Genomic DNA, 22,496 nt, shown 5'->3' with positions numbered 1-22,496 from the left:
AATACATCCTTAATCAATCTTTATAAAACGGGATAGATTGTTATAATACAAGAATAATAGAAAGTTAAATGATTCGACATTTTAATAAAGATTACGACACTTAATTATATACTTAATGAATAATTTTACCAATAAGAATAGCTTTCCTCATTTCTCGATTTTCCCAGGGAGACTTTAATTAATTCTTCGAGGACTTAATTAGCTCTGGACGGTTATTGAGAAACCCATGTATCTTTGCATCTCTTCCGCATTTACCGAGGAGGACAATGACTAATTCCAAATTATCATGATTATGTGAGACGAATATTTGTGAAATATGAAGTTAATGTTTTAAAGAATGACGCGCACCAAGAGAGAGGATTCACGGAAATCTTTCAGTCCGAGAACATTGGAGAAATGGGAAACAGGAGGGGAAACGTTGAATAATCTTTCTCATTTACACGGATAAAAGCTGAATGTAGCATTCTCGATTAAAAACTCGTTGCACAGCAAAACCGCGGTTCATTTAAATGTGTTGCCGAGATGCAGCAGAGCAAAAACTTCGTAACCGAGTTAAAATATGCAATGCGATGGAGAGACGAGGGCAGAGGGCAGAGGGAATATGCATAATGCATTATTCCGGCGATAAAATATGAATTTATGCTTGTGCTGAGTTGCAACGCGTTCTCGAATTCCGATCGGCAAATTTTACGATTTTACAAAAGCCTGATACCTACTGTTTGCTATCTACCTATCTGCTCGGCGGTCGACCTCTTGTAACGCGTGTAATTTTCACGGAATAATTCCGATTTCATTTTTCGAATGTCCGCGTTACAACCAGCGGTGATTCATTGAAAACTACGAAATATCAAACGTAACGTACAGTGCAGGATATAAAAATTCAATAAACCACGCCGAACATAAAACGTAAAATACAAAATCCGTAAATATAGTATAATGCGAAGCACCAATCAAAGCTTTATCTAGAAAGTCATAAAAACATAACTGAATACAGGAGAAGGAATTAAAATCTGTACTGTGAGAACACAGGAAGCTTCATGAAATTACACGTAATGTACTAAAATATAGTGTTCCTTCGTCAAGAAAATACTAATAGTAACTTCTAACCAAAATTGGTCATGGAGACATTAAAAGACAATATTCGCTCTTGCAGTTTACGATATTATTGCGTCTCTCGGTTTAACCGACCATTAAACACAAAATGTTCGAAGAAGGTTTAGTCAGCTGGAAGAATTGCGATTTTATTAACTTTAAACTCTGAATGTCGAAAAATTAGATCGTCAAACGTATACGACCAGTTTTAACGTTCTTTTTCCTTTTCGAGTACTGTGCAATATCCATCAAAGCTTTGTAACTGCCGCCTCTTGCATTACGACCATTCTAATATTTTCCCTTCGGACCTCTGTCCTTTTTTTCTAACTATCGCAGGACAAACATACGAATTCTAAAACGAATCTACTTCATCATACAATCAATTAAATTCTTGCGATATTGTTTACTTTTTATAACTTGCATGCTTTCTTTATCAGGGAATGAGATCGTTACACCGATTTCGCAGCCAGCCGTGGACACCGTCGGCACCTCCTCAACTTATCCCCCTGCGCGTCCCTAACCACCCTCAATTTCCCCCCTCGCCCGCTGTTACACTCCTTTTCCCCTCTCGCACTCTTCTACCCTCTCCTTTTCCACCTTTTATCCTCTTTTTCGCCCCTGAATCCCCACTAACCGCCCCCAATTTCTACTCGACACCCCCCTCGCCCCCCCCTCCTCGACCCAGTGTGCTTCGTCGCCTGTTCTATTCGCGCGACAGTAATTTTACTTAATTAAATTCCGTTCTTTCTGCCTTTCCCATCCTCCCACTTTCCTCTTGGACCACCCTCAACGCTCTTTTAAGTCGCCAAAGATCGTCACTGATTTTTTTCCCAGCTCCTTTTTATTTCTTCACATCCCTAACGAGACTCTAAACAGTTCTTTTTTTAAACTACAACGAAATCTGAAATTCGTGAGGACAATAATATCTGTAATCATGGACTACATTGATTATTTTAGACTGACTGATAAAGAAACTAGTAATTATTGTACTTAATAAGAGCATGAAGTCTTATACACGTTTTTAGTATACAGAAAACATTTGTTGAGATTTTGATTTGATTTTCCCTAAGATGATAAATATGGGACCAGCACGAGTGTCAGAATTTATCTTGTATATTATTTCTAGCTCCTCTCTTTTTTGATCTTTTAATTTATTATTCCTCTTGCACTTAAGACGACTGAGGATGTCTTATAGAATATTTAATTAGTTTTTCGAGGCGTCCATAAATGTTAATTGCGGATAAAGTGGTAATAAGGAGCCACCCTTATTCTTACACCCTTGCCCTTCTTACAACCCTTAACGATTCTACCCCCCAAACATAACGCGACGGAAATCACTGTAGAGAAATATCTTTACCTTTCATTTTCTCTATTTAAGACCACGATGACATGTTCATGTGAAAAATATTTAAATCGAAACACGAACGAATGTTAATATTAAAAATATACAGAAACGTATCGAGGCTAAGCTCTTTATATTATATTTTTAACAGGATGATGGTATTCAGTTTTTATGCACAACTGTCTGGCTAATAATATCGATGATTCGATTTATATTCTTCTCTCTTCACCACACTCGAACGATACAATATTTTAAATGTCGTAGTTTTATAAAAAATAAATATTTCAACGAGTCGTGTTTCATTTTAAACGGGCGGCCGCACGTATCATCGCGTAAAATATTTCGTAAATTGTTGTCACTTTTTATATTTTATTTATTTTTCTATAAATTCCCGTAACACCGTGAACGACAATTGAAATTAATCCGAACCCGTCGCTTTTATTTACGCGTAATTACTTTTTATACATATACAATTTTTTCTCCTTTTGACGCGATGCATTATGGATACGCGTATTTGTTTATTACGCGTTAAAATGAATATTTCGCAGCGACACTCGATTGCGAATTAATTAGTATCAACGCGTATCGATTAAAGGATGTGCACGTACATATGTATCGCCAGTAATCTGTCTCGTTCCATTTATTTCGGCAGTAACGCCGCAAGAACCTGCCAATAATAAAATGGAATGCAAAACTTGATAAAAAGATCAATCTACGCCAGACGCAGTAGTATGTCTGTTGGATACTGGAATCTCATTTCGCACTTCGTATAAATATCTTTTTAGAAAAAGCAAGTGAAGAAGGGGGGCGAGTAACGAGCTGTAATAAATAGGATCGAGAAAATTACCCTCTCGGTCTTAAGTAATATCTCGTGTTCTACGTTCTACATCCTACTGGATACATCCATGCAATCACGTGGAACGACCGCTTACGCCACGTTTATGAAAAATGATATCTTCCCCCTCCAGCGTGAGAACGTCGTTTCGGTAACAAAATGGCACAAAGGAGGAAGATAGAGAAGATCGAAAAAAAAAAGAAATACCCTCAGTCAAGCCTCGCTGTTGATGTTTCCCTCATCCTCATTTTTTAAAACGGATAAAATCTTTTCTAAATAATATTTTTAAACAACTTTATCGGCAATTTATAGTTTGATCCACGAAAATGTGATGCCTGATCGTCCCGTGGGTAGTAATTAGTGGAAAGGTGCCGGGTCGATTAATGAGTATTTAATTAATAGAGGTGGGTGATTGGTGCCTACCTTGCTCAAGGCAGCACTTGGCAGCGAGTCCCGGGGGCAGAGCGAATCTATAGGCCAATCCAAGGCCTAAGCCTAACGCTTCCGCGGCGCATCGGCCCCCAAACACGGGCCCCACTAGAACCATTATCACCATCATTAGCAAAACGATTAATTACAGTTACAGTTACAGTTACAATTACAATTAAAACTACGGTGCTATGCATATTATACCAGTACAATGATCATGAATTAACGATTCTTATTGTGGGGCCCGTGGACCCAACGCAATTATCATTTCGCAAATTGCCGTGGGACCACTTCGATATGTGAAAACGAATCTCATGACTACGATTGAACAAATTTTATACAAGTATAATATCATAATATGGGACCCGCGGACCTAAACGCTGTACTATTGCTTGAATTGATTACTAATTAAGACGGAGAGTTAAGGAGCTTCTCTTGCGCGAAATAAATATTCTTTGGCCGAATTGGGTTAAGGGAGGTCAAGGAAAATTTGTTAAGCTCTCAAAGGGAAGATTCTTTTCTCGATGGTAAAGCAACCGGAAAACGTTCGTTTAACACGGATGAAGAGAAAGGGAGTTAGGCGTCGTCTTTGAGGTTCCTTTCGCAGCCTAATTGTATATAGGGTGGCTTAATCAGCTTGCAACGTCCCAAAGTCGAAAATTGAAAAAAGAAAGCCAAGATGCAGAATGAGGAAACTAAAAGGAAAATGAGGAAGCGGCTGCATATCAAAGGGATTTGAAAAATTCAATTCCATGTACGCGTTACAAGCCGGCGTTCAATTTCTAATGTGAACTTAATGTAAAAGGGAAAGCGTATTATAATTCCACGTGGAATTTCTATTACTATCTCGTGGACACATTAATATGACGCGAATGTACTGCGTCAAAGGAAGTAATAACTGCAGTTAAGTGTGCATTATTAACAAACGAATACTCAAAAGCATAATAATTGCAGTATTAATCCGGTAGATATGAATTCCGTTCGTGCGCGTGGGGTTGTTTCGTTGCATAATAAAGGGGAGTCTTTGGTAATAGACCGCGTGCCACGTGCACAATCGATATTATCGTATCATCTAAATCGATTTCGTTTATGCTCGCTACCGATTATCGGCAAATGAAAGATCAAAAGGTGGATAAGGGGCAGATCGGCGAGTGCGGGTCGCAAAAACCAGCGGACATCGTTTTATCTTTTCGCGACAGGTGACCGTCGATCCTGCGATCTCAATCTGGACGGCGACGTACTGCGCAAAAAGTGTACAGCGAGCTATACTAAACTATCGGGACACGGAGAGGGGGGGAGAAAACTGAGGAGAAGATGGAAAGAGCAGAGAATGGGGAATTCGTCTGTCGGTTTATACGGCAGACCGGATCAAGAACCTTGAATAATTCATCGAGACCATGCTCTTCGGCTTCTCAGCTTGTTTGCGCTGTTAAGTTTCTCGGTTACCCGCTCCGACACCCTGTATAGAAACCCGCGTGCTCCAAAGGAAACTCTACAATCTATTTTTACTAGTCTTGTTATTCAATACTCGTTAACCCTTGCCGGTGCGCGTAACGCAAAAGGGCTAAGCATTAAGGTTAAACTGGCATGAAAACGCGGTCACCTTTATATTACATCATCAATTTTAAGCTGAACCATGTAATGTAATTTCAAGGATACTTCATATTTATTACCGGATGCAAAACCGTAAGTCCACTGTTTTATACGGAGTGCTCAATTACAAGATATACATGCAATTATCGCCGTTTAAACCGATGTAAATAGCGCGGGGATTTCTGGAGTATCACTATATCTCGATAACATTTGAATAAACGTTATATGATTTAAGTAGTGCGTGAACGGTACACACGAAATTCGCATCGTTTATCTCGTTATAATATGTACAGTACGAATATTTTCTGCTCGAATCATTTTTGGAATAACGAAAGTAATGTACTGTATTGGTCGGGACACCGTGTATATGTATGCACACGTATATCTATGGGATACTCTGTATAGGCAGTGACAATACGTAAACAATATAGGTAAAGTTATCTCGAAAAGGGGTTACCCCATTGCACCGATCTGTATGAAATATCAACCACCGTTGAAACTTGAACGCCCTGAGAATCTTTTTCGTGCAAGAAACCATCTTCCGGGGCAAAAAAAAAAAACCCCTCGATTCTTGGTCAGTTGGTAAAAGTTTTTACGAGGGGATGGAAAAAAATTTGAGGAATTTGTATGAAAAAGGTTGTTGCGTAAAGAAAACTGACTGACCGGAGTATTCACCGTCAAGAAGAAAGAATAGAGACGTACACGTCGACGAAGTTGAGGATAGAGGAAGAATGAGAAAGTTAGGGTGAACGGGGTTTATATTTATTATATGAAAAACTATGCGCGAGAGTATGAAATACCGTCGCTTTATGAGAAAGTTGTAAAATTAATAAAGAAACCAGACCTCTTCTTAATACTTTCATAAGACGTAATGCGCTAACATTGTAACCTTTTTTCAAGTGAAATATACTATGTATTATACGTTAGATTCGATACTCCGACTGATGTATAAAATTTCAACGACTTTATGTCAACACGTCTTGATTTAATACTGCCTAGTTCTAATCTTATATCCTTTCTTGTGTAACCTAATATCAGAAAACTGGAGTAGTATTATGTGGCGTTTACGCACCTGTATAATTTTAAATAGGTGTCAAAATTGTCTCGACAACTACGACTGTTTGAAATCTCGTGTAACAAGAACACTTCCGGCAATTTATACCAGTGGACATTATTTTATAACTTTCTCCAATAAACGAGTCTCGTCGTAAAATGTAACGAGTATTAGATAAAGATTGTATCGGATCGTTAAACAAATATTGAAGCAGACGATTCCGGAATTATTTATCATCCCTATTACTATGTATTTGAAATTGCGTGGACAATACGGTTAACCACGGTGGCCATTAGTCTTGCCACAATCGATACATCGCGATTCGCGACGGCGCGACGCGCCACGGCTGTTACCGTGAAAATCAGTTTCGATATAACTTCAATTATCAAGTAATTTCAACGATTTTCATTATCATTCAATAACTTAATATCCTTAAGTTAAACCATTACCGTTTACGAATCATACGCTTCCTTAGTTTCTTCGAAACTGAATAGAATTTATTTTTTAAAAAATAACAAGTGTTTGCCAATATCGATAGGATTGGAAGTTGCATTCGAACTATTTCCCGAGATCGATCGTTTGCCAGTGGAATAAGTCTCGGGGCTTGTAAAAGAAAGTAGCTATGCCCGAGGAAAACGTAAACTGGGAGCAGAGCGAGACACATAAAAGAGGCTGTTTTGCATAAAACGTGGATTCCGGTGGCAAACGATTAAGACTTAAGAGAGGCCGCGTTGTCGAAACGAATGAATGTCCTTATTGTTCCTAACCGTGAGAAAACGAGGGGAACACGCGTGAATTCGGTATAATTAAATAAATTACGCTCCCTTTTCTTGATTTATTTTATACTATCATACCCGCGGTCCACGAAGCATTCCGTTACTCTGTTTCAACGATTGGATCCGAATAATCGAATCGGTCTCACGATCCGCATAAGGAGGAAAACTATAGAAAATAGTAATTGACACTCAAACCAGTGTATCGTTTTTACAAAAGAATATAAACACATACATAGTCTCTAGATTCGATATATCGAATTACTCTTATCCAACTCGTGTTACTTTCAGCATTTACGTATAACAAACTACTGGAAGCGTAGACCCGAAGTGTATGGATCGTGAGAAGAGTAGAAACACGTACGTAGGTAATCCGAGAGGAGAGAAACCATGTTGCATACCGTGTGGTTACCGATATTATTATCCCTCAAAACGGAATTCTTGTGTCATTTGTTACGATTAAATGGTTACTAATTTTGCTGGTCGGTGTTAATTACTGAGTGATCGAAAAATAATCGAAAAAATCGTTTATCAGCGGCGCAGGAATAATTCTGATAAAATTAGGAGATCACGTATATACAGGGTGTTTCTGAAATCATGGTATAGCCGGGGCGGAATGACTAACGCCTATAATCCTACATAAGCAGCGTAAGTCCCGAATAATACCGACTACCTGTTTTATCCTGTTCGCCCTGCATCCTCCCTGCTACTGCAAATCCTGCTTCTACACCCCTTTTTAACTCCGAACGAGAGGCGAGAAAATAAAACTGGAGGTAGAAACAAAAATAACTATTTCAATCGCGAGGTTCGATTGATTTAATGAAGTCGTAATAAAACGAAATATTGAAACGCGAGGATCGAGTTAACCGGGAAATTAAATTTAATCAATCGTCCGAATGGAAATAAGAAAAGATATATGTAGAAGGGGAGACGGTTTACACTTTACACGGTAGTTCCGAGCGTTAAGCCGGTGTTACCGAAAAGGGACAAGGAGGACGTCGAAAGAGGAGAAAAAGGAGGACGAGAGACACTTGGAAGGAGCGAAGGAAGAGAAAGGGGAGCGTAGCGCGTGGTAATCCAAGATTTATCCTTCGAGAGACCGTGACAGGCCGATTTAAGGGCTACCGGATTGCCACATTCCACTTTTGCCACCGATTCTGCACTCGCCGAGATACATAAATATTTTCCCCCTCCGGGTACCCTCGCGCGTTCTCACAAAAATTTAACAAGATGTACAATCGATCCGATTAACTCAACACGTCAAGCGTTAGTGAATAATAATAACGCTTATCGATCTCGATGATAATACGCAAAAAGTATCCAACAGCTTGATTGCTTCGCGTTCGTTGAAGAAACTGTCTAAAATTCTATGATAAAAATGTCCTTAACGGAGGGTTAAGGTTCAAGAGCGCTGAAAACCACAGTTTGGTTACTTGAACGTTAAACGAGGACGAGCAGTGGTTTTTTTTTTTCAAGTTTAACGAGAATTGCCGGCTATCAAATACTCGCTCGAACATACTAAGTACGTGTATACAACCCCCGTCGCCCTTTCCGAGTCTCCTTTGCTCTTTTAGAATCTCTTCACCGCTTTGGCATTCGCTTTAGTTGGTTTAGTAGGGGAACCGAACGCGAGAGGATCTTTTCCTTTCCCTCATCCATTCTCTGTAATTAATTTAAGAGGGCTGCTAGCTACACTCTTCTCGGATGTCTGACCAGATTTCCAGAGATCGGGAAAACGAGACGAATTATCAGGACATTCGCTTCTGATAACAAGCTCTTTTCATAATACAATACGATCTAGTATGAGATTTCTATTATATTTATAGCGTGATTTCTTAATGGTCATGGTTTTTGAAATGCGGCCAGAGTTCAATTGCACACGCACGCGTAATGAAGATTATATTTCCGAGTGTATAATCTTGAAAACTGGACGAGGTGCGAATAAGCTTGAAATAAGAAGAAGCATACCCAAAAAGGAAAGAGAAGGCGTGATAAATCGCGAGCGGTAGCCGATCTCCTCGATTAAAGTAAAATATATGGCAGGTTTAATTACGAAGAAGAGATTTCGAGTCTCGGGCATTATTATACGCGAAGAAGGTAGGAATGGAGCGAGCGAGTAAGAAGGAGAAGAAGAAGAATTAAGAACCGAAACGAGAAGAAGAATGCAAGAGGGAAGGAGAGTATAGCTGAAGCTGAGCAAGGATGGTAGACCTTCTCACAGTCGGATGCATTATTCATGGTGTGCGAGGAGATACGATATGATCCAATATGTGGTTGTACCCACGCCAGAGAAAGAGAACGGCGTCCTAATCTGCTGAAAATTGGACGCGAATTTTCAAGTAATTTGCTATTCCCCGTGAATTGATCCTCTCTCGGGAAATGGAAGCTTTAGATCCCTTTAACACGACTACTATATCTCTATTTACTATAACATATGTCTAACTAACAAGGGTGTGACACTACGAATAATTATGCGATTATTTTAATTTTCACGAAAAACGTGTTATTTCTCACGGAATTTCGTCGTTATACCATTTCTAAAATGTAACTAAACGTCCATCAAAGCGGAGATAACAGAGTTAACGCTCGTTATGACTTGTTTACGCGTAAGAATGTCGAGAGATCGAAACACCACCTGGATCCCAGGCTTTTACTCGCGCAACGTTTATGTGTTTTCCGTTTCGGAAGCTCGAAAATCCTCGGCACCGGAAACCCTCGAAAAATTCTTCAAGTAAACTCGAGCATCTCTACGGTACGATGCAGATGCACCCTCGGCATCAAACCCTCGCATCGCCGGATTCTTAACAGCCATAATCAAAAACGGTTTCACATTAAATCACGTTTGAGGTTTTAGAATTAGTACTTTAATTGAAGAATTTGTATGAAAAATGTTTTATTCAAGTACTCTGAATATTGAACGAAACTCGAGGCTGTTCGATTTTTTTATTATAATGCTCGTGTGTAACATGAACAGACGTATGTTTTCAAACATCTTTGAGTATTTCATCATTTTTTGCAATTCAGTAGCATTGCAATAAAATGCATAGTTGTTGCAGAGAGGCAACAGCAAAGCGGAGAAACTTATTAACACACAATGAGACAGTTTGTTTCCTTTTTCCCCCTTTTCTTTTTCCTTGTTCAAACCACCTTCTTACATACCGCTTAGTATACCCGGTGATCCAATTATTTTCGACATTAGCTACACATTCCATTTTGTCCGTACAACTTAATTTATTACAATCCTTTATATTTACATATTGTTGTTCACGAGTAATTTTTTATATCAACGTATTATAGTTTATCATGAACTATAATAGTATTGAGGGAAGAGATTGATGACGATTTAGAAGGAACACCGTTTGTGTACGAAAAAGATTCGAAGGATAGGGGACATTCCTTTTGCACGAAACGTGTTCCGCGAACCATTGTACGGTTTGATAAATTATCGAATAATTGTCAAATCCTGAGAACAAAGTCGATGCCGACACGATAAGTGAGCAACAAACTAGGTTTGAACAAAACGAATTAAAATAGGAACCGGGAAAGGAGGAAGACTACAAGCATTGAATTAGCTTTAAGTTTCTTTATGTATTTAGATAACAAACCCTGTGATCTCATAACGAATTACACACAGTTATTTAAAAATTGAATGGAGAGAAAGCGGAGAAGATCGAATAAATGTCTGTTCAGCGAAGGTATCATGAGAAATACGTAGAAGAGGATGGTTGCTAAGAGAATATTGTTAAAGTTCAGTGACACCGTCTGTAAAGACACGGTAGCTCGAAAATAAAAAGCAAGAATAAAAGAAAGGAAGAGGGATAAAAGGAGAAGGCTTATGGTTACGAAAGGTTAAGCCATACTAATCCTCTACCGTCGGAGTTAAGACGTTCCACCTTTAACTATGGCGCCTTCACGGATATTTACAACGTTACCGCTTGAAATATGGCCGCGTCGACAATTAACTCTGAAATCACAGCCGGGTCCAACGCCTCTTTATCACTGTCTAGCCCTAACCCCTAACCCCTAACACTAACACTAACATTACATCTACGCTTACTGCCATTCGCTACCGTTTTGGTATTATCGTTAGCGTTACCGATGAGAGCTGTTAGTCAACGCTGGACCACTTATCAGCGCTAATCTTTTATCGTTTCAAGTTCAGAACTGCTTCCAGTTTTGTGCTTACGGGACAGTTACAGATGCAATGACTGAGTGAAGGACTGGAATTCGTTTAGTCGACTGTTCAATTGATTTTGATGAGAACCCGAGGTGACAAAAAAGGTAGATACTTAACGTGCGAGGGTAGGGGAAAGGAAAAACAGAAAGAGGAACTTTGACACGCAGCTGAAGCTTAATCAGCGATTTAATTCTCGGACGCGAGGCGCATCGAGACTATTTATTTTTTCACCAGCTCGTGACCAGAACGGAACGAAAAGAGGGAGCGGCGAAAGAGGGACACAAGATTAAAAATCCCTTAATTAATTAATCGTGTTACTACGCTTCGAATCGTGTCAAAGAGACGAGCACAGCTTCTGGTAAAACGTGACAGGGAAAACCACGCAGGGAAGGGTTAAATTAGTATTACCTTCTTGAACGTTTTCGAAGCCCGATCAAATGCAATTAGACAGTTCAAGAATTTCTGCTTCAAATAAATAAATAAATTGTTTCAGTAATTTTGTTTCAGCAAAAAGCTCTGGGAATTGATTATATTGAATCCTACTTGACTTGGATTTTCTACTACAGGAACCTTAAAGGAACATGTTTAATCAGATGCAATTAGACGATTTAAGTATCCCTACTTGAAATAAATAAAAACCCGTTTCAGCAATTTTGTCTAGTTCTGCGGAATTGATTCTCCGCAATCGTATTTGGGTTTGGTTTTCCGCTGCGATTTTCGAATTTGAAAAAAGAGGAAACAGGAACGCGGAGGGAAAGGATGGTCGGCGATTGGTTCGAGGCAGAAATCACGCGTGCGGTTTGCGGCGAGGAAATTTCTGACCGAACTTCGGATTGAACTGTCACCATCAGGGCCCGTGACAAACCTAAACCACGTGTCGTATAATTCGTTTTCGTTCGTAATAACTGCGGTCGGGTTAAACAGTTATGACAATCGAAGGTTTTACGGTTAACTAAATACCGAATCAAATGGCAAACCCTCGTCACTTACATTATACATGTTTTTCACGCCAACTCAACAGAATTATAACGTCTCTCGACACTCTCCAGGCTGAATTTTAGTAAAAAAATCTGTCAGTATCTTAGCCATCGACGTTGCTTGAAACGATATAAACTAATATTGATAACGAGCCAGAATTCTTCAATTCAGTCGACAATATGATTTCATTCAATTCGAATTGGTATTTCTGTCCACGAATTTTCTGAGACGTGCGCGTCCTATTCCTATTCCGAAATTGATGCATACGTGATCGCGTACACACGTGATTCGGAGGGTTGACCATCGCTTACGGGGGCGTGAGAACGAGAAAAAGGGGTAGCGCGGGGGTGCAAAGGGATGCGAGGTTTGCTCCGACCACGTTCGTAACGTAACATTCGACTCGTAACGTGACAGAAATTGTTAAACGGCCTCCAAGCTCCGGTCTCCGGACATTCGTAGGCAATCGCAATCGCGGGAGCGCGCCACGCCGCGCATTGTACGAGTATTGTGCGAAGCGCAAACGGGCAATGGGGATATGAAAGGACGAGGAGCCGAAAAGAGGTGGGGTTACGGAACGTGCATATTAATCCGGTTGTCCTTGTGCGTTTTGCGCGTACATGTATACCCACGATGCGCAACGTGTCAGGCAAATTGTCCAATGGAGTATTCACACTACGATTTCCGTCCGTAAATTGTAACGAGATGTCGTAACGATTTCCGTAGGAGCCGTGATTTTCACCAGGTAAACGCTGCCAATCCTGTATCGTACATAGTCGGAAATCAGGTAAAAATTGAACGCCTCAGTGAACCTGCTGATTTCTGAGGAACGAGTTGCCGAGAACACGGGTCAGATCCCCTGATGTTTAGCAGCCACGAATTCACCACAACTTCTCGGCAGCTTATAAGCAGCAGGGGATTTGACCACTCGTACTCTTGGCTACTCGTTCCTCAGAGATCAACGGGCTGTCTGAAACACCCTGCCCTATACCTCGCATTCCTGGCTACGCACGGCATTGGGTTACCCGCGTTTAACTAGTGCAAATCACGGGTCCTACAGAAAATCATCATGATATCTGGTCATGATCTACAGATGGAAATCGTAGGGTAAATGCCCCACTGAACAGCAGAGCTTCGACCCTTTCTCTCCGTTTTACCTACAGCAATTCCGTAAACGAGTGTCGATCATTCACATGGTAAGTGAATAAATTGCAGATTTTTGTACAGTGTAATAGATCTATGTCAATGTGAAAAATGTGTTCATATATTAAAATATCCATTCGGCTTTTGAAATTCTGTTATTTCATGTGGGATGCAATGGAATTTCCTTACAAATGCATGGCATTCACATGTGTAGTCTACTTATCACTCATCACATGTAACTTGGTAAGACGAATGATTTGCCGTTGAGTGTAATCAAAACTGTGCAGGTCTCTTTACTTAAATCAAAACGGGCGTATTTGCTCTCCCGATTACCGGGCGGAAACCGTATTTCCGGCTCGTTTGCGCTGTTAAAAAACCTTAAAAGAAGTAAAACTAAAGTCGGGAGAATCACGATGGCGAATCTACCGAGGTCATCCCTCCTCTGGAAATCCTCTTTTCCTGCTTCGTCTTGCGAAGCGTCGCGGCGGCGGCGGCGTCGCGACGCGAGGCGTCGCCCGGGCTCGAAAGCGTAGAAATAGGAAGCCACGCCTCCTAGACGAGATATCTCCGAGAGAAATCTCGAATGTGAGGAGAGAAACTTTCGAAGGAAGAGGAGAAGGAGAGGAGAGATGTTGGCGGTTGGTTCTTGAGAAACGAGAGCGCTTGCTTCTGGGCGTGGTGTGGGTGGAGTTATCCTTTATAACGTATACATAAGTTACATGCCAAGTATTTATACAGTAGGTCCAGCTATACCCCCGTGTATACTTAGCTTGTACCATTTGACGTCAGCCCGGAAATGGAACCTCGGAATGGTACCGGATGGTCATTATACTAATCGTAACTTTCATGCCTCGGTTACCCCGGTTCAAACTTAGATGCGATATCCCCAGTATCTTTACTCTATGATGCGTGGAGATGCGTATAGTATAGTATCAAAACTGAATGTCCACCCGTACCACTTTTGAACACGAGTCTGACACTGACACTTAAGAATTTATACTCTGATAATAACTTCGATTTTTAATTTATTATTTCCAGATGCCTTGTGCCAAGAATCTGATCTTTGATACAGTAGGGATGCTCACGAAGTAGATTGCAATAAATATCCTAGCTTCTTTAAAAATTGATATATCGAGGATTCATGTACACGTACATATGCTCTTACATTTTGCAATATGTAGAATGTATCTGAACTATTGTACTCAGAAGCTGTTGCAGTATAATGCAACCCTGGCAATCCCTGGATATTTTTAGAATCTTTACAACTCTATTTTAAGTAGAAGATACTTAACTAAAAATGTGATCCATGTCATCTATCGATCTTATTGAAATTTTGCATTATGTACTACGACTTTTTTTATGATGAAGTTCTGACAGTCGATGACCAGCTTGCAATGCATATTTTTAGAATCCTTTCAACTCTATTTTAAGCAGAAGGTCAACTAAAAATGTCATCCCCTATCGATCTTCTTAAAATTTTAAGTTAAAGATTCTTAACTAAAATTCTGATCTGATAAATTCTATTTTACATCATGTATTACGATTTTGTTTATTTAGGTTGGAACGTATTATATCTCATTGAAAAATTTTAAGTAAAAACGGAGCTGATACACATTAGCTATCGATAGGTATCTAAATACATCTGTTCGTATCGTACTTTCGGTTAATTTGTAACCGAATAATTCTACTTCGTTTGTAACCTATACTGCGCCTCGTTATTCACGCATATAACATAGTAATGAGTTTCGTATTACTCTCGCCTTTTCTCGATTGTTACGTACGGATCGGAAGTTCTTCGTAATGAGTTCTCGATACTCGGTTGCTGGCTATGGATTGTGCGTACGGATATTCGCGATAATTACGATACTGGAAATATCGAATCATGAAGGGGAAATTCTTTGACTACGAGAACGAATATTTAGTGTAAAAATACCTAAAACCTTCTTACGATTTATACTTGATTAGAATTGTACAATTTTAGTTAACATGACTGAGTTTGATAATCTTCAGAAATCGTATTGGATGGAATCAAATAAAAAACTTTTGTTCTATTTCGAATAAATAGAATCTTGAATACAAATTAGTATTCATACTGATTCTTATTTACATACATACAATACATACAACATGTCAAAATAATTTGGTAACACATCGTTCTTCGATATGCCACACGAAAATAGGTTGGGGAAGAAAATCTGAAGAATGAATTATTTGAAATACTTCAAATCACGTCCTTCAAAATTGTATCATTCAAAGAATTATATCGATCACATACTTGAGAAATTATTAGAAATAATTACATTATAGGGAATCCACTATTGTCTTGTGTACAATAAGTAAGAGTCGAATTTCTTCGTATTTCAGTAGCTTTAGAAATCAGAAAACGATTGTTATTATAAATGGCTTGTTTGCTAGTATATTGGTTACAAACTAGAGTATATTCGATACATCGATCCTTATGACAGTAAGTAGTGATATCTATGTCGTGGTCAGTATTTAATATTCTATTCGCCACTGTATCAAGTGTCTGTAAGTATCAAATGTTCCCATTTCTCATATCCCCGTTCAGTTTTAACTATTACACAAAATTAAACACTATGCTACAAGTAACTATACTACACAGTCCTGATTGAATTTCAAACATGAAGCGTGTTCTAACTATAAAGATGAACTTTCATTCTTAAAATTATAAAATATCTTGAAATTATTTTGTTTAAGAACCAAAATTTTATTTTGTACTTCTTTGATTTATCCAAATGTTTCCTTAAAATACAAGACAGGACGTTCTCCAATTTCAAGCATCATGTATGTCTTATCGAATCTGAAGGCCTTTGGATTTTCATTAGCAAATTATCATTTTCTTTAAGAATCGAAATTTTATCCTATCCTCCTTTGATTTATTGAAATGATCATGAATGTGTCCTTAAAATTTAAAACACGACGTTCTCCAACCGCGAACATCATGCAAACCTCATCAAGCTCGAAGCCCCTTAAAATTTCATTAGCGAATCCTTAATAATTGTAATTACGATTTCATCGTAGATATAAAATAGCAATTGGTATGTTTCTAAGAACCCTGAAGAACTTGAATGTTTGTCAGATTTCATTACCGAAATACGTGTCGGGGGGCCCTTTACTAGAATGTTTCAAGATTCTTATCCGAAGAATCTCGTTTCACGCGGTATTTCTCTTGTGTGTCATTCCCAGTATATAGCTAACTGTACTCTTCAAAATGGCGGAGTACAAGCTTCTAAAAGAGAGAGCAGACAAAAAGGGAGAAAAATCGCTTCAATTTATTAGCGAAGTTGCAGAGCAGGTGCAGCTGCAACTGCGACGACGTGAAACCACGCTCCTCCCTCTCATCCTATATAAGTATAGCGCGATCTCCACCCTCTCGTGCCGTATAGGTATACCTAGCGATCGAATAAGTAAAGTTACGCTCCTCCCTCACCTAGTGTACGCGCGTACATAGTATGTACCTACGTACTAAGTATAATAGTCGATTCCATAGTGGAGGAAGAAGTGGAAAGCTCAACATTGGTTGGTCGCAAGCAAGTAGTACGATGCAAAATAAGTGAGACTCGCAACGGGTGTCCTCCTACTGCAGGCGGAGCTAGCTATGCAGATGCTACGGTACACGCATTACGCTCCTTGCGCAATGGTAAGGACTTCGATCCTTTATCCGTGCCCGTGAGCACGCTTCTTGGAACACCACCGCGCGAGCTTATGGTTATGCGCGCGCAAACTTCGGTTATACTCATCGTTACACCACTAGAGACGAATATTCTCGTTCCCGAACTCCAAATCTTGTTTAAATAAAGAAAATATTCATAATGTGTACCAATTCTTATTATTCTACCATATTTTGAATAGGAACATGTTTATTGACACAATAAATGAGTACGAAGATTAATGCAATTGGAGTCGAATTAATTCCTACTGCGAGTGCAAGCTCTAAATCTTTGATTAAATAAAATGAACATTTGTAAAATGTACCAATTATTATTGTATTCCTTCATTTTGAATAAAAATATGTAGAAAGATACAGGGGGTGAATACAGGATCAAGGCAATTGCACCAAACTGGATAGCCACTGTGATTCCAAACTCTAAATCTTTGATTAAGTGAAGAAAACATTAACAAAGTGTACCAATGATTATTATATTCCCTCATTTTGAATAAAATATGTGGATGAACACAGGGGATGAATGCAGAAACAATGCAATTCTACTAAGATTGAATGAATGATCGAAAGATCAACGTAATTGTACCAAGACTGATGGTTATTTTAATTGCAGGCTCCAAATCTTGTTTGAATGAAGAAAATATTTATAATATCGAAGTCTCTTATAGTATTCCCATATTTTATACATAAACATATGTATAAATACAGTAGATGAATCGAGAGATCAATGCAATTTCACCAAGATTGAATGAACGATGAGATATCAATACAATTTCACGAAGATCCATTCTACACGTGACACGTGCCGTTTGAAACTTGATCACTGCTACTTTTGTTCAATCAAACTTAACATGAAATAATTCGCAGCTGTTCTCGCATTTTTTATTTTATATTCCGAAACTTTGAGGCTGATGGAGCAGCCGCGTATACATTTGTGTCTATGTATACACGTGGGGATCCGTATGAAACGCGACACTTTTGACGAGTATTTTTTTCCACGCTTTCGGTTTTATTGTTTTCCGCAAGAGTGATTGGTAATTGGCTGCGCAACCTGTCTCTGCGATGTCTGTAGTGTTGTCGCTTGTTGCCATACGTCACCATACTCTCGCGGCGAACAATAAACGAAACGGGGATCGCTACAGCCCATAAAGACAACCCTCGTTGTATTCTTTGACGATTGAAAAAATGCAATTAAAAATTTTCGAGCGTCGATATAGGTCAGAGTGACGGTCAACAACTCTTTCACTGCCATCTCGTTTCCCTTTTTCTACTTCCCTTTCAAACCATGCGTGCACCCGCGCACGTTTCGTACTAAAAATTTACAAGATTTCCACGGTTCTTACAAAAATTTCGAGACACGGGATGAATTCTGAAATGAACCTACACATTAAAACACGCGGTGGCCAGTTTAGCCTAATTCGTATTCGCGGCACACCACGATTTATTGTACTACGTCACGTACGACGAATTATTTGGTAATCAAATTTTTCCACCCTCCTTCAACCTTCGCGCGCGCACACACGCACGTGTGTGCGAGAGCAGAAAGGGTAGTGCACGCGTCGTTTTACAATGATTTCTCTATTTTACGGTGTACGCGTGAGGAGGCCATTAGGAACCGCGAGGCCACTTTCAATAACCGAGACACGTTCACGAAATTCAATTCAATTTCGAGGAGTATGAATCAAATTAGATGAATTAATAACATCCCCGATGTGTAAGAGTATTTCCATAGTGATTGATATTATAATAAGGCTGCAGATTCTATGCATTTGTATGAAAAAACTTTATATAATATTGCATAACTAATCAAGAGTGAAATGCATATTATAAAGGAAATCCCACAAATTTTTCACATTGTAGAAAAATCTAGTCTCAGAGTAAGAGATAAATACAACATGAATGTATAACAGATACATTTGTAGCTGTACACGTTATAATTATGATTTTTATAGCACTATAAAGATAAGGCAGGCAAAGGCTGTTGAAGTGAAAATATAAACGTATAAACATATTTCCGTATCGGAATATTGAATCGATTATAGCGTAATCACGAAAACAGAGAGACAAAGGGAGTTGAAACGCGAAATGGGAGAGAAAGGGGTTGAAACGCGAAGGGGATGGATAACCGGCGATAGGGAAGGGGTTGATACGGGAGCACGGAAATGCAGATATTTGTCAGGAAATTGATAACTCGAATAAACTCGTCGCAAAACGTTCGAACAGTGGGTCTGGGCAAACGATTTTGCCTCTTTTCGGTTCTAGCACGATCACAACGATATAGCAAGGGACGTGCATATGTATTGCACCCCGTGTACATACATACATATGTATAACGTGAATGATTATATTTATACATATACGTGTCACAAATGTGATAAGTGATACGTGTAAGAGCGAGCAAAAATATTGTTTTACGCGCAAAATGCGTACGCGGATACCCAGATTGCCTTGTATATTTTGAATAACTGTGCACGTATGTTCTTCCCGTTATAAGCATCATCAAAGATAGTTATTACTGTTTCACGTAATGATCGCGTATGAAATTTTATTTCCGTGACCTCCGCGTTGCAATTTTTCAAAATGTATTGCATTATACCTACTGATTACACGCGCATTGCATTGTAACTTGAGCACAATAACTCTGTTTTTCATTCGCGCCGATGACGTTTCAAAATTGTTACCATTCACCAATTTTCACTGCGATTCTGTACAAAGTAATAATGAGAACATGTATTAGCTCCCACAAAAAATGATTTTGTTAGCATATTTATCACATCTGTGAGTATTGAATTAATCATGTTTAAAATAAACTTTGCTTCATCTACATATGTATATGTATAAATGTATCAGATTACAAGAAAGCTATCAATTTTCTTTAAGTAAACGAAAAACGTTTTGCACGATCGTATCATACGTACAATAGGTCGATATTAGAATATTGTTTACATCATCGGAGCTAAACATAGTCTAGTAATGATCGTTAAAATGTCTAATAAAATGCATGCAGAAGAACTGAACATTTTTAGAAACGTTTTTCAAGAAATGAAGAGCATAAAAGTACATTGCTACATTCTACGCAGTTGTGGTTGAATCGTTTTCCTTAAGTAAATTGATGAAACGACTTAAGTACATGAATTTACACTCGTACAGTGTCTGATTTCTGTGATTGAGAACGACCTGGCAAATAGGATCATTCCATTCTTTTTTGGGATCATTGTAAACATTTTTATAAACATACCATTTTTCCATTTAATTTTACACTGATTTACATTGTATTTCGTTACTTGCATAATGTAAAAATGAACAATTTCGGGAGCACAGATTTAAAGTCAGTCAGAATTGGTTTCTGTTGAAGTATAATTGATATACGCGTCGCGTGGGGTTTTCTCTATAAAAGCGGAAGTGCGAGAACGTCACAAAGTGAATATATCGACTAATTAGCAAGGCCAGTGGCGTCACAGTCAAAGGACATCGTTATCTTGGCGTTGGCCATGTGCAAAACATTGCTAAAGCACCAGTTTCACGCATCTCCCAACCCTCTTTCGCCCTTTTTTTTATTTATTTCATTCTCCCTTACCATTTCGTCTCGCAATCGAACGAAAATTAGCCGCGGTAAACGAGTAGAAAGGTATGAAAGAAGAAAAAGTAGAAAGAGTAGAGGAGAAAAATGAAAAAGAATTGGAAACCTCGACTGGCCCTTTTGCTCTTTTTACAATTCTAACAGGAACGACTAATTACGAAATGAAAGCTCTGGACCGAAAAGACGAATCTTCCTCCGCGGTTAAAAAATGAAAAATATTTTAGACAAAATTACATCACATAAAAACACGGTCTTTTTTACGATTTTGCAAATGAATAAAATATAATGTACATTAGTTAAGATAAAACAACAAACAAAAGGACTAACAATGGGTGACCATCGAATCTTAGTAAAGAAAAATGAATGGCTCTATCTTTTGGTAATTAAGACAGTAACCAAAAAAAAATAATCAAACATAAGGGAAGAGCCCGTAGCGTAAGTAGAGAACGCGGCACAGCTGTTACGTGTCCGAGAATTTAAATAAACGACTTATTTAAGCATACAAATCTTGGTGGTTCGCTCCGCAAATTCCAAAGTATATACATACAATAGACAGCTGCTATTCCCGTGCTTGTCAACGGAAAAATCGTGAAATTTTCCGCCTGTTGTTATTAAATTAAGTTCTGTTATTGAATCCGGAATGACGAATAAACGGAGAACACATATTTCACGGTATGCTTGTCTCTTTTCACTTTCAGTGGTTTGACGAGTAAAATTCTTCTGATTTTATATGCAAATTGGAATTTTTCGGATGTTCGTTAAATTTAAGTGCGTCATCATTATATCACGATTCATCATTGAACGCGCAACGTTTATCTCCAAAAACAGATCTCAGATGATTGTGAGAAATCTTTATCGGATCGAGTAAAGCTAAAAACAACGAAAGATGTTAAAAACTCACGTCTATAGGGTCGTCCCTCCTCAGGCGTGGACCTCTCCGTATTTTCCGATCCAGGTGTTTCTCTTTCCTCTTCCTCATTAATTTGCCCCCTCTCCCTCTCGATTATCGGCGAACCACCGTTGGGTGATCCTTGGGGACTTTGAGGCCCCACTTCTGGTCCCATTCCTCCGATATTGCTTCCAGAAACACCTCCGCCGGCAGAGGACAAGGAAGAAGAGGAGAACATACTGGAGATGTTAGAGAATGAGGAAGAGGTTTCTATCTTCAAACACTTTGAAGGAGGTCCGAATGCGGATGGACCCAAAGGACGGAAACTACCAAAAGGTAAGCGATGGTCCAATGGGTGCAAAAATGGAGGAGGTATGTGTAACATATGGTGCAGACCGTAGCTCAACGTTGGAGTAAAGGATTGAAGGTCCTTCGCCTCGGTTACCTGAAATACGAATACATAAATCTCATAAAAATCGATTCAAAGAACAGGATTTAAAGTCGAGTAAGGAAAAGATTTGGAAAAGAAATTCAAGTTAAGAAAGTTACAAGTACTGTAATATATTCATTCGTCGTATGGTCGACTGTAAATAGATATCGAGCAAATCATTGAAATATTAACAGCGAAAATACATTACGTTGATAAAATGAACACTTTTTATTTGCTTGGACACATATCAAATATTTTATTATGAAGAAGCTTAAAATCTATGTTTAATTACGTTCGAAGTTATGAATCTGTATGACAATAGTATATGCCAAATAGAACGACCACGCAAGTATGAATATTGATCTGATAGTGCGTAAGCATTGTTCAAATATTAGCATTCGATTTTCCATTTTCGATTCCCTGTAGTAAGCAGATATGTTTCCGTTTAATTCTATAATGCACGATTCTAAAAATCCGAATAAAATAGTAACATATACAG

At 38.8% G+C, this 22,496-nt stretch overlaps 1 protein-coding gene across 10 annotated transcripts in view; it reads right to left on the bottom strand.

Moving 5' to 3' along the window:
- The window catches only part of LOC108630765 (E3 ubiquitin-protein ligase Rnf220-like), an 81,942-nt gene that overhangs the window by 47,464 nt on the left and 11,982 nt on the right, over positions 1-22,496 (bottom strand). For all 10 annotated transcript variants that reach the window (XM_026818706.1, XM_026818685.1, XM_026818690.1 and 7 more), the window contains 2 exons: positions 21,580-22,012; positions 3,693-3,806 (listed from right to left, as the gene is read on the bottom strand). In XM_026818706.1, the coding sequence (XP_026674507.1) occupies positions 3,693-3,806; positions 21,580-21,952 (487 nt within the window). In that variant the 5' untranslated portion in view covers positions 21,953-22,012. The remainder of the gene's footprint in view (positions 1-3,692; positions 3,807-21,579; positions 22,013-22,496) is intronic.

This window comes from Ceratina calcarata, unplaced genomic scaffold (genome assembly GCF_001652005.2).
Source record: "Ceratina calcarata isolate Rehan_Ccalc_2016 unplaced genomic scaffold, ASM165200v1 scaffold144, whole genome shotgun sequence".
NCBI lineage: Eukaryota > Metazoa > Arthropoda > Insecta > Hymenoptera > Apidae > Ceratina > Ceratina calcarata.
This window is presented reverse-complemented; position numbering and strand designations above follow the sequence as displayed.